Source organism: Stegastes partitus, unplaced genomic scaffold (genome assembly GCF_000690725.1).
Source record: "Stegastes partitus isolate 25-593 unplaced genomic scaffold, Stegastes_partitus-1.0.2 Scaffold1330, whole genome shotgun sequence".
NCBI classification, from domain to species: Eukaryota; Metazoa; Chordata; class Actinopteri; family Pomacentridae; genus Stegastes; species Stegastes partitus.
The window spans coordinates 1-12,219 of NW_007579061.1; the positions used below are offsets into that span (position 1 = coordinate 1).

The 12,219-nt window shown below is 40.4% G+C and overlaps 1 protein-coding gene across 1 annotated transcript in view; it reads right to left on the minus strand.

Moving 5' to 3' along the window:
* Window positions 1-558: 558 nt before the first annotated feature.
* pitpnm2 (phosphatidylinositol transfer protein, membrane-associated 2) overlaps window positions 559-12,219 on the minus strand; it is a 60,841-nt gene continuing 49,180 nt past the window's right edge. The window contains exons 9-19 of the mRNA XM_008298587.1: window positions 11,705-11,769; window positions 10,110-10,200; window positions 9,390-9,543; window positions 9,114-9,303; window positions 8,893-9,012; window positions 3,628-3,839; window positions 3,364-3,539; window positions 1,923-2,093; window positions 1,692-1,829; window positions 1,221-1,382; window positions 559-1,117 (exon numbers count right to left, since the gene is read on the minus strand). Coding sequence (XP_008296809.1) covers window positions 807-1,117; window positions 1,221-1,382; window positions 1,692-1,829; window positions 1,923-2,093; window positions 3,364-3,539; window positions 3,628-3,839; window positions 8,893-9,012; window positions 9,114-9,303; window positions 9,390-9,543; window positions 10,110-10,200; window positions 11,705-11,769 — 1,790 coding nt within the window. The 3' untranslated portion in view covers window positions 559-806. The remainder of the gene's footprint in view (window positions 1,118-1,220; window positions 1,383-1,691; window positions 1,830-1,922; window positions 2,094-3,363; window positions 3,540-3,627; window positions 3,840-8,892; window positions 9,013-9,113; window positions 9,304-9,389; window positions 9,544-10,109; window positions 10,201-11,704; window positions 11,770-12,219) is intronic.

Sequence of the window (12,219 nt, forward strand, 5' to 3'; positions counted from 1 at the left end):
TGGTCAGTTGCACTAAATGCAACAGTTTTGGGCGGGGTTAACTTTATACACTATTCACCTTGGAGGCACTTTGCATCTGTTTGCATATTTTCTTTTCCCTGCGTTCACATTTAATGTATTTATAACAGCTAAATTACCTATAAAGCTGTTCTCATTTAGATATTTTTCAGTTTCTGTTGCCAGACAACAGAACAACTATAAAAAAGTGATCAAAATGCAGCACTTTAAGGCTATATGGTATCTAGCTGCTGCTCTGCACCTCAAAAATCCAGATTTGATGTATTATACAATAAGATACAGTTTGCTAAATTAAGGTGATAATTTCACCTGTTTGGAAGAAAAATAATAATCCATTATAATTGATTCATCTGTAAAAATCGTCAATAGAATAATAAAGAGAAGATTAATTCCTAGTGGCAGCCCTAGGGCAGTTTACTAGTCATTGCAAATTCACTAAACATTTGCATCACAAAAACTTCAATTGTATTTGGCAGCATATTTTCCTCCTTAACTCAAATGTGTAGATATATTTTTGTTGTTGAGTAAATTATTCCTTGAGTTTCCCACATCACCCCCCACGGCAGCACAAATATCCTCTAAGGTACAAGTAATCCTGGTTAGGAATCCCTTTAGTAAAATAAAGGACAGCAGTGGTACTAAGTTTCGGAGAAGTCGTACACAAAGCGCTGTGGACCTCATATATAGCTTTGGAAGTAGGATAACTGAGGAGAACTATGTGAGATAGGAGGAGGCCAAAGGAGGAAGGACAGAGCACAGTGAATGAGGAAGGATCCAAGCATCCTTTCCTAATGCCATTTCACTACAGCTCCCAGGGTACCTTGCTCTATATTCTTCAGCACCCCGGGCGACGGAGGCGCTGAGCTGATGTCTGTGATGTCAGACGTGACATCGGTGAGGTCAGAGGTCAAATCAGAGGTAATGTCAGAGCTAACATCCGAGCTCTGCTCAGACTCCACACCGTTGGGTCTCGGGAACACCCGACGGATTTTCTGGCGGGCCCGAAAGGACGGGCTCCGAGAGGCAAGCCTATTGTAGGGCAGAGCCAGCTGAGACAGCAGACTGGGCCTTTTAGCATGGCTCACTTCACATTTGTTTGCTGAGAGCATGTTTGGAGGGAGGAAATGAGAATGTCAACATATAAACTGTCAGCTTCTGGGTAAAAACGTGGGTCAGACATAGGAGGTTAGAGGGCAGCTTACTTGTGGCAATGTTGGAGGCGGTGTAAGAGTCGGCTAAACCCGACACCTGGCTGGCTATGCTGGCCTCACTTGCCCTGCGGTTGCAACGGAGGTGTGGGACCCCTGGAGAGGTGGATGAGGGGTACTGGCCATCGACAAAAATATGTGAGTGAAGAGTATCCGCTGTGGAGACAGAAGGCAGGAGTTAGAGCCACATTCATCCCTGCAACATTAACAACGACTCGTCTCTGAACTTCAAAACCTGCCAGCAGGTTTGAAAGGCACATCATCTTTAACAAAATTATCACAATGACACCACTTCGCCTGAAACTGTAAACACAGAAAGAATTATTGAATTTTCACCCTTCTGACAGAATGACTCAGAGCTGTATGCAGGTCATAACTATGATTAAATTTGCTGTAAAATACTTCTATCCGATTCCAAGGGTTAAGGTCTGACTATAGAAAAAGAACAACAGGACCAACACATACTCTCAGTGTGGAGCTGTGAGGTCTGCCAGTTGAGGACAGGCACGGGGATGGACGTCTCACTGATGCTTTCTGGGCAGCGGTGGAATGCTGCACCACTAGATTCCATCAGAAGCTGAGGGTTACTCTGCACTGTCTCCACTAAGACGGCAGAAAAAGACAAAAAATATAAATGCTCAGTCACATGTAGAACAGAAAGAATGCAGTGAAGTGTCTCATGATGGAGTGACTCACCCAAGAGAGCTGAGTGTCCGTCCCCCAGAGGAAAGCGCTGATAGCGGGGGACGCTAAAGGGAGGCAGCAGGTGGAACCTCTTGTCCAGGAGAGGCTCAAGGCGGGAGGCTGAGGGGTCAGCTGGATGAAATAGGTTGTAAACCTGCTGACAAGCTGGACGCAGAGCCGACACTGTAGAGAGGACAGAAACACAATCAGAGTTATAAAAAGTTTTTAAAAGGAGAGACTACTGTGGGATGTTGCATGAAAGTGATTGCAGAGAAATAAGTGATGCACTGTTTATTCAAAAACGTAACATTTGCTCAAACCTCATTCTCTGATAAACAAAACAAAAAAAAAGAACTCCCTGGTGTAGTCGAGTAGCCGCATGTGACTCAGCTGCAAAAACTGTAACGCAACAAAAGTTCAGAGGGTTTATGGCTGAACTGCAAGCTGTGTTTACGCAGAGCAGAGAGGAGACAAGTATGAAAACCAATTAGAGACTGAGTGGAAAATAAAACACTGAACAATAAAAGCAATAAAATGAGCAATAAAATAAAGGCAGCAGAGGAGCAACTTATTGAAAGTAGCATTCAGCATGTTGGAAATACAATCTAGAGTGGATGTACAGCGCAGTGTGAAGAATGCATTATTTGCAAAAATGTTTCTCATAGAATACCAATAGTATGTAAAGTTAACATTTTTTTCCAGTATTGATAACACCTGTGAGCACTTGGAAAAAGGTTGTACATGTTGATTCCAGGTTATTTCAATTTTTGTAAAATGAAAAATCTAATCAATTTAACTTCAGGTTTTGTCTTTTTTCAAATGTGTGGCATTCTAACTGTGTTACACAGCACAAAAGACATTTTGAGTTCTCTGTACTCCTAGTCATGGTTGTGCTGTTTCAACAGAGGACTTTATATTGCAGTGAAAAATGAGCCCACAGTGAGGAAAACGTGACAGGGCCAAAACACACCCAAAAACTCTTAGAGGTCAGATGGGTATAGAATAACTTTAGCAGATAGGATGAAACCAACACAGAAACGAGCAATAAATGGCTGAGGAAACAAAAAGATTCTGTGAACAGCTACAATGTACAATATCTAATCGGAAATCAGTCCAGATGTTAACCCAACAGCTGCAGGTCAGCAACTTCTTTCCTCCAAACCACAAAGGACACACACTACAGTCAGATTCGTGCCTGTGTGAGCTCGTCTATCACGTCAGCCTCTGAGATCAAAAACGTGACCTCTAACCTCTGACGCCTGCTTCCCAGCAGCTGGAGACATCATATGTCTCTCTCTCTCTCTCGCTCTCTCTCTCTCTCTCTCACTCACTCACACACACACACACACACACACACACACACACACACACACACACAAATAAGCACTTCCAGCTTCAGCTAATGAGGAAAATTAATTCAAGGCGCATGAAAAGAAAGAAAAATTATCCTCACCATCTAAGGAGGGCACCACAGTCTTCCTCAGTGCAAGCACCAGCCCCAGAGGAGAGCCAAACAGGAAGAAATCAGTCACCTCGAAGTCAAACTTTCCCAACGAGCCTCCCTCCAACATGGTGCTGTTGCTGGAGCGCCGTGATCCAGGCTCTCCGTGGAGAACACTGGAGTGAAGACTGCTCAGACACACACACAAAAAAAAAAATCACACAAGCTGCAATTTTTCAAGATTTTGAGATGTTTGCATCCATTTTCGTGTCTTACCTGGACAAAAAGGCCTGGTGGTGTTTGATGGTGTCCAGCTCATACGTGGACGAGTCGCTGCGCTTGCGTGGAAGCTGTTTCTTGGGGTCATCGGGGCCCGAGCAGCGAGGGATGTCAATGTTGCTACGGCTGAGATGGCGACTTCCTTCGAGAGATGGCGAGGAAGGAGAGACGCTGTTTATGACGATACCTGGAGAAAGGAGGTCTGTGTCCTGAGAAAAAAAGAGAACACTGTCAGGGATTTAAGTTTGATGCTAAAAGGTATTAAGAATGTCAGTAGCATTGTTTGAAGTAAATAAAAGCTTTTTTTCCTGTGATATCACCAGTTACTATCTGTAAGCTGACAAAACAGGGAAAATCTGTAAAACAACAGTAAATTGTTCTAAAAATTAGTAGCAAACTATCATATTTTATTGATGTTGCTTAAAAAGGATGGGTCAGAGGCGAGGATGTCTTATTTTGTTAGATGCCTGTTGCCTCATTTCCTCTCTGCTCATGTCTGTTCCTTGCCTCCTTCTCGCTCAAATGTCTGGGAGGGACGAAGACTCAAGAGGAAGAGTAGACGAAAGGAGTAGAGGATGTATCAACGGGAAAATTAGATGAGGGGTTTACGTCCTACTTGGAATCTACAGATGTTGTCTCATTCCTGCTGTGCAGACTGTTGCTACTAGCTTCATTTGTTTTAACTTTATTTGCATGGTTTTGCATCTGTTATCCCTCAGGCGTTTGCTTGCAGCACAGCACAATGAATAGCAATGTAGATCTGACAGATGTCGGCCCATCCCTTTGGGTGAGACTGAAATATTGCTGATAAACTTCGTACAGACATTCGTGCTCCACAGATACAGAAGTGTATTACATTCACAAAATAAGGAAAACTGGAAACCTAATCTTGTAATTACGAGAACTGGTTCAGGTGGTTGTCAATCATCGCTGCACTCGAGAGGAGAGGGACGATGGGGCAGTCTGATTTAATTAAATGAACGTAAGCTTGAAATATTTTGTTTAAAAGGGAGCAGATGTAAACTTTAACAAGTATCGTCTTGCCACACTGCAACAAAAGCCTCATTTTCAGCCTATATCTATTTACATTTTTTTTTTTTAATTGAGTACACTGACTTAGCTATTACCTCTTTGTTTTTTCTATATAACACTGGATGTAGGGATGAATACCACATGTATGCCTGAAACTGCTCTATTCGTTTTGGTTGCCTAAATTCACTTAGCTTTCTCTTTCTGCTGTTGTAGATCAACTTCTTCTTGTTTTTTAATCTAGCTATGGCTTCACCTTAGCCATCCTGTTTTAAGACTGCCTCAACATGTCAGTTCTTGTCATTTTCTCCATGCAGGTATATTTGTTGTTGCAAGTTACGAACATTGTACCCTCTCATTCTCAGTTTGTGCTTGCTTCCGCTCTTTCCCACCTTGTATGTCTCTCAGGTAGTTCTTGCTCTGGAGCTATACAGGTCTGATCAGCAGTCTACTTTTCCTGCTGTTTGGTTCAGTGTTTGCAGTGTTTTGTTTATTGTCTGTCTCTGCTATACTGTCCTCTTTCCCCTTCAACCTCACTCAGACCAGTCAGGCAAATGCCCCCCCTCACTCAGCCTGGTTCTGCTAATGGTCTCTTCTTGTTACAAGGGAGCCATTTCTCTCTACTGTTGCAAATAACATACAATAATATAATCATGAAATACGTAAAAAACAAAAACTATCAATACTAAACAAAAAACACGAAACAGTCCACATAAAATAAAAACTATAAAACAAAACCAGGCTTGGTAACAGTGGATCCAGGGAATCCTTTAATGTGTCAGGTTTTCATGTATATTTTTGTAGAGTCAAAACTTTAGCTCTAAATTAGGTTAATCTCCAAAATAGTAATATGTAGGGTCTTAGCCCTAATATTTACATTAGTTAGGTTAAGTTCCATAATGTATAATAATAATGAATATGACAGTAGGGTCTCTGCCTTAATATGCATTATAGTCACATATAGTAGTATTTTATATTATTTTTGTAGGGTTTTACTAATATATTTATTTATTTAGATGGGACAGTGCGTATTAATGTACATACAATCTCAGGTTGTAGTAAATACGCCAGATTTAGCACAAGGCTAATTTCCATCCGGTGTCCCATACACATAAAAGAGAAACACATGTGAATACATGCAAGCTGGCGCAGTTGGTAGCACTGTTGCCTCGCAGCTAGAAGGTTGCCGGTTCGCGTCCCGGTGGGGGCACCGGAATCTTTCTGCGTGGAGTTTGCATGTTCTCCCCGTGCAGCGTGGGTTCTCTCTGGGTTCTCCGGCTTCCTCCCACACAGTCCAAAAACATATTAAGGTTAATTGGTGATTCTAAATTGTCCGTAGGTGTGAATGTGAGTGTGCTTGGTTGTCTGTCTCTAAGTGTGGCCCTGCGATGGACTGGCGACCTGTCCAGGGTGTCCCCTGCCTTCGCCCTAAGTCGGCTGGGATAGGCTCCAGCCCCCCCACGACCCTAATGAGGATTACGCGGTGTATAGAAAATGGATGGATGGATGTGAATACAAACGTCCAAAAGAGCAGAGAGTTTAAAAAAAAGAAAGAAAAAAAAGAAAGTAAAATAAATAAAACAAATGAAAACAACAACAATAAAACACAGACAGTGGCGATAAGATCGAATCAGACTGGGTTGTACCTACCCTAAAGTGCTACTGTGTCTATAAAGTACTTTTCAGGTCCTAAAGTGCACGTAATTAAAGTGCCTGATTTTGTCAATGTTCACACACTTGATTACTGATCAGCCATATCTTATATTGTCTTTTAAAACTGATGAAGGTGGAGCTTTCTCTGACAGCTATAGGTAAGATATTCCAGTTTGTACAACCTTTAATAGATAGTACATGCTGTGCAAAGGAGGACTTTCTAAACTATACTTTGCAGTCACCCTTGGTGGCTGACCTTGTATTAGTGATACCACTTTTCTTTTTGATAAAATCCCTCAGGGGCGGTGGGGCCATGCCATTCACAGACTTGTAGATTAAGCACACACTTTTAAACAATTTAAAATTCTCAAAGTTTAAAAATTGATATGTCTTTAGGATTGCACAGTGATGAAATGACTGAGGTTTATATAATTCTATATAATATATTAATATATAAATTCACTTCATAAATAATACAACAGGGTCTTAACCCCAATATTTACACCTGTTAGGCTACTTTCGTAATGTCAGTTTTAATCATTTTTACTGGAAGGTAGGTTGGTTTGGATCTCCAGTTCAGCTGACTGTGCTATGGGTGTGTTCGTAAATTAAATCTGAACTGTTCAGAGCATCATCTGAAATGTTGTTCATAAATTCGTTTTTAGTTTCAGAGAGCAATGAGCAGCGGAAATCGTTTAAGAGCTGCATGTCAAATCTTGATTTATTTTCACCCTTTCTCTAATTGATTGTTAGTTCTGGCAGTGGTTGAAAAAGTACACTAACAGTTTCCTTAAATAAAACTATTTATACTCCAGAGTAAAAGTACTGTCAAAGACAAAAATCCTACATTCAATTTTGTACTTCAAAGTGAAGAATTAAAGAGAAGGATTAAAAAAAAAAAAGACTTAATGAAGTGTTATTTCTGTTCTAGCTATGTTCCATGCTTTGTTTTTTAAAATAACAAAACGAACAGATAAGAGTCGAGTTTAAATAATGGACGACAAGCACTATCAGTAAGAGTAGTAGTACCATTAAAATCTTAACACCTATCCATACAAACAACAATCAGTGAATAACACTGCTGCTGAAGAAATCGTCAAAATCTGAGAATTCTCAGTGAAGTTCCAAACTTTACTTTACAAGACTTGAGCTTTGTCTCCTTCTCTGGTACAGCAGTAAGAGTAAACGTTGTAGTGCATGAAGGACATGCCCATAGATCAAAATAAGGGGTTCAAACGATCCATCCATCCATTATCTATACACCGCTTAATCCTCACTAGGGCCACGGGGGGCTAGAGCCTATCCCAGTCGACTTAGGGTGAAGGCAGGGGACACCCTGGACAGGTCACCAGTCTATCACAGGACATTCACACCTACGGACAATCTAGAATCACCAATTAACTTCAACATGTTTTTGGACTGTGTGGGAGGAAGCCAGAGAACCTGGAGAGAACCCATGTTGCACAGGGAGAACATGCAAACTCCACACAGAAAAATTTAGGGCATTCTAACCAGGACGCAAACCGGCGACCGTTCCAGCTGTGAGGCGACAGTGTTAACCACCAAGCCACCTTGCAGCCCGAAAGTTCAAACTAGAGTCTGGATTTTAAATACTTCTATTTGATATATTACAGAGCTGTACAGGGTGAAAAATGTGCATAATGTGTTTATGGTGAAAGAGAGAAAACCTTTTTTTTTAAAAATGCACTGAGGAAAGTCCAGCATTTATACCTTTTCTGGTTAAGGTCTGAAACATTGCTTTCCAGTCCCATTGGTCTATTGTGCAATATCTCTGCTATACGGCAATTATGAGATAGTAAGTCATGATTACCAGATAAAACCTCTGAAAATGTTTAAGCCTTTGTAAATGCAACACACTCCCTTAATAAGTGGATTAGTTCTTACAACTTTGGCTTTCCTCTGACTTTTCCTCATGCAATGCGGCTGATACTTGTGACAACTATTAGATGAAATACAGATATTATTTCTCCCAAAGGGCAGCATGATGGTGCACTGGTCTGCACGGTTACCTCGCCTTAAAAGGCTTCTGGGTTTGAGATTGCTCGATGTGGTATTGCTGTGTGGAGTTTGCACTGGAGCTCTGGCTTCTTTCCACAGACCACAGACATGCATGGTAGGTAATTGCTGATTCTGAACTGCATGTGTGGGTGTGCATGGTTGTCTGTCTCTTTTTTTTAGTCCTGCATTGCACTTCACTACATGTTACTTATGTATACAACAAATAAACCTTTACATGATTGAAAAATCACACTAGGAGCTCCACAGCTGCACTGCTCTACAATTAATATTGACACACACCATAACATTTTTTAGACAAAGGAAAATTTAAACTGTTGATATATATATATATATATATACATTTTAGAGCTTTAAATCTTTGCCATTCTTCAGTCTGGTAGAGCTGTATTGTAAATTAATCCTAGAGTGGATTGTTGTGATCATGTTGGCCAGTGTGGCGAAGTTGTGTGTATTTCACCATTCTTGTTCAGTGCCTCAGTATAGACACACAGAGCTACAAGTAGGATGAGTAGTTGACAGCTGATGCGTTGAGGTTGCTACCTGAACACTGATGGTACTGCCCCGTCTGCTGCTGTTTTGGCTTTCTGACACCGTCACAGCGCTGCTGCACAGAGCATCAAATCCCAGGATACCACCAACACAGTCCCCAATAACGCACACCTATATTACAAAACATAAATTTACACACACAGAAATCAGCTTCATTCATACAACACCAGGCACTGGTACTCCCTTCACCCCTCTTTAGGGTCCACACTCACCTGGCCATTAAAAGACGCTCCTTCTAAAGATCTGATAAAGTCACTGTACACCTGATTGGCTCGTAAGATGACTGTTGCTACGGCGTCTTGGTACTGTGGCGCAGAGGTGGCCAGGAGAGGCAGCGCGGCCAGCGGGATGTGGTCCTGACTGCTGGACAGACAACTCTCATCGTAGCTGTAGGGACTGAGACTACAGAGCAGAGACGAGAGTGTTTTACATCAGAACAGCAGGTTGTGCCTGTATAACAGCAGGTTATTAAAATTCAGTTCGCTCACTTGGACACTAGTGAGAATGCGTCGACACACACAGCAGGACAGGGCACCATCCGGATGGCGATGCGGCCAAGTGCTGCAGGATAATGGACCCTCATCACAGTCTCAAAAGCCCCGCTCAGTGTATTTACATCTCCCTGCTTGTTGTTCTGTTCACCTGCAGACAAATTAGAACAGGGTTACATATCTTTTACAAGACTATACTCCCTTATAAAAGGATGATTATTAATCATTTTCAAAAACTGGGAAAACATCAACAGACTAAACGTGCCCTTGTTTCTTTGTTTTCATATTTGTCCATTTCAATTAATGAGCTCAATTAACATTAAATCTTTAAATCATACTTATAAATATTTTATTTAAAACTGTTTAAACACATCAAATCATGTGGATTTTATGTGAGTCAATGGCTGCAGAGACAGCAATTTACCCTCTGAGCCCTAGGCAATTTCCTTGCGTTTCTTGATCCTGTCACATTCTCTAAAAAGTCAGGATGGGCTTCTTCTTGCTATTATTTCATTTTAAATTAATTGTTTGGGGATTTGGGCTGTTCAGACAAAAAATTTACTTTGAGCCTTCAGAACTGTGATTTTTACTAACCCTCCCCCCCCACTTGTTTTTTTTTACTAAAAGTTCTAGTCTAAGCTATTGGCTGATGAAGAACATTTTTATTTATTTTTTAAATAATTTCCAACTAAAATAACAATTGTGTTCATGTTGTACCAGAGCCAGTATCCAGGATGTTGCCTCCATGCAGGACCAGAACGAGGACGTGGATTTTGGACGGCTGGAGACACTGCTGTGACGAACAGTCCTGCAGGTAAGACGAAAGAAGGCACAAGAGGTTAAAAACAGTAAAGGAGTAAGTACCGACTAGAAAACAGGGCTGCATCTCTATGGAAGTGCAATGCTAAATCTCTTCAATGTGTCCTTGTCTTTGTTTTAGTTTTATCTCCTGACAAAATTTTGAATATTGGAAAGCAATCAATAAAATACAGTGGAGTGAATAGAAAACTTTAGACTATACCCTAACTAACCTTAACCCTAACCCTAACCCATCTTACCTTTCTTTTTATTGCTGTATAAAAAACTTTATTCCATAGAAATGTTTCTCTGAAAACAGGTTTTCAAATTCTAAGTCTAAAAAAACAAAAACTGCACAGAAAAAAAAAAAATGCATGCGGAAAGACGGCTATGTACAAAACTATAATTAGTGAGTCATACCAAGTGAAAGCTGCATTCTGACCTAGTTTATTTCACTAGTTGTTATGTGCATTAAAAATAACCATTTTGATTAGATGGCATTTTGGTTATTCAGTTTGTTTTTCCACATAATTCAATAAAACAGCAGCTGATATAAAAAGAAAAGCTGATCAAATTCTGCTAATGATGGCTAGCTTATCAGCTTTCAGTAGCTTCAATCTTCTTTTAGAACAAGAACAATGCTCACATTAAAGAGGTGAAAACCAGCAAACGTTTGGAATTTTTGCTTGCAAAAAAGACCAGATAATTTAAACAAATTAACTAATCATGACCACTGCACTAATTTATGCTGTTAGGTGGTCGTATTTAGAACAATGCACCGTATTATCTGAGCTCACAATATGTCTTAAATGTAAACTCTTCATCTATAATATGGGCAACTGTGGCTCAGGGGGGAGAGCGGTTGTCCTCTGATTGCAAAGTTGGTGGTTCGATCCCCAGCCCCTCCACAGTCAAAGTGTCCTTGGGCAAGACAATGAACCTGAAGTTGCTCCCAATAGCAGGCTAGTTCCTTGCATGGCAGCTCTGTCCTCGTTGTATGTGTGAATGTGTGTGAATAAGAAACACATTGGAAAGCATTTTGAGTACCACTAAGATAGTAAAGCACTATATAAGTGCCGACCATTTACCATTTACCATGTAAAATAAGGAAAACTTACAATATTCCCTTCTGAAATGTAACATGAATTGAAGATAGCCAAGTAGAGTACATGTGCCTCCTCTGCTCTTCTGTTAATATAACTGAGCCCAACAACGTAGCTTTTCATGCTCTGCCGGCTACACTTACATTTATTCTTCTAGAAAACCTGAACTAAAGTTTCTTCCTTTTTGGGGACACAGCATTAAACATGAAGAGAAAAAAGCTTAATCTTCTGCCTCAGGAGAAATAAAGCTCAGCTGATGCCTGTCGTAGAGACTGGATCCTAATTTCACTTCACTGGCAGGGTGACTGAAAGCTAATTTAGGAGGAGGAGTATTATCTACAAGCTATTTAATTAAGGGTGTTAGTGTAAGAGAGACAGGAATGAAATTAGAAAATATTGAACAAACGTTACCTCCATCTGCGTCTCCTCATTGCTCATGACGGAATACTCTCCGCCCGACTCTTGATACAAAGTTTCTGTGGAAACATAATTGATCCACTCAAGCACTGACATTTGAAGGAAAGAAAGGATGATTTAAATTGTAAATGAAGTCCTGCGGTCCCATGTTTCATTTATTGCCGTATAAGAAGGGATGTTTTATTCAACCACTTTTGACAGCAGCTATCTTTACCTGATTTTATATACAAGTGGACAAAATTGTTGGTACCCCCCAGTGAATGAAAGAAAAACCCACAATGGTCACAGAAATAACTTGAATCTGATGAAAGTAATAATAAATAAAAATTCTAGGAAAATTAACCAATGAAAATCAGACAGTGCTTTTGAAAGGCGGTTTAACAGAATTATTTAGAATAGATTAGAATAGAAAAATACTTTATTTATTCCAGGCCTGGGAAATTACTGAAATTATTTTAAAAAAATAAACTCATGAAACAGGCCTGGACAAAAATGATGGTACCCTTAAC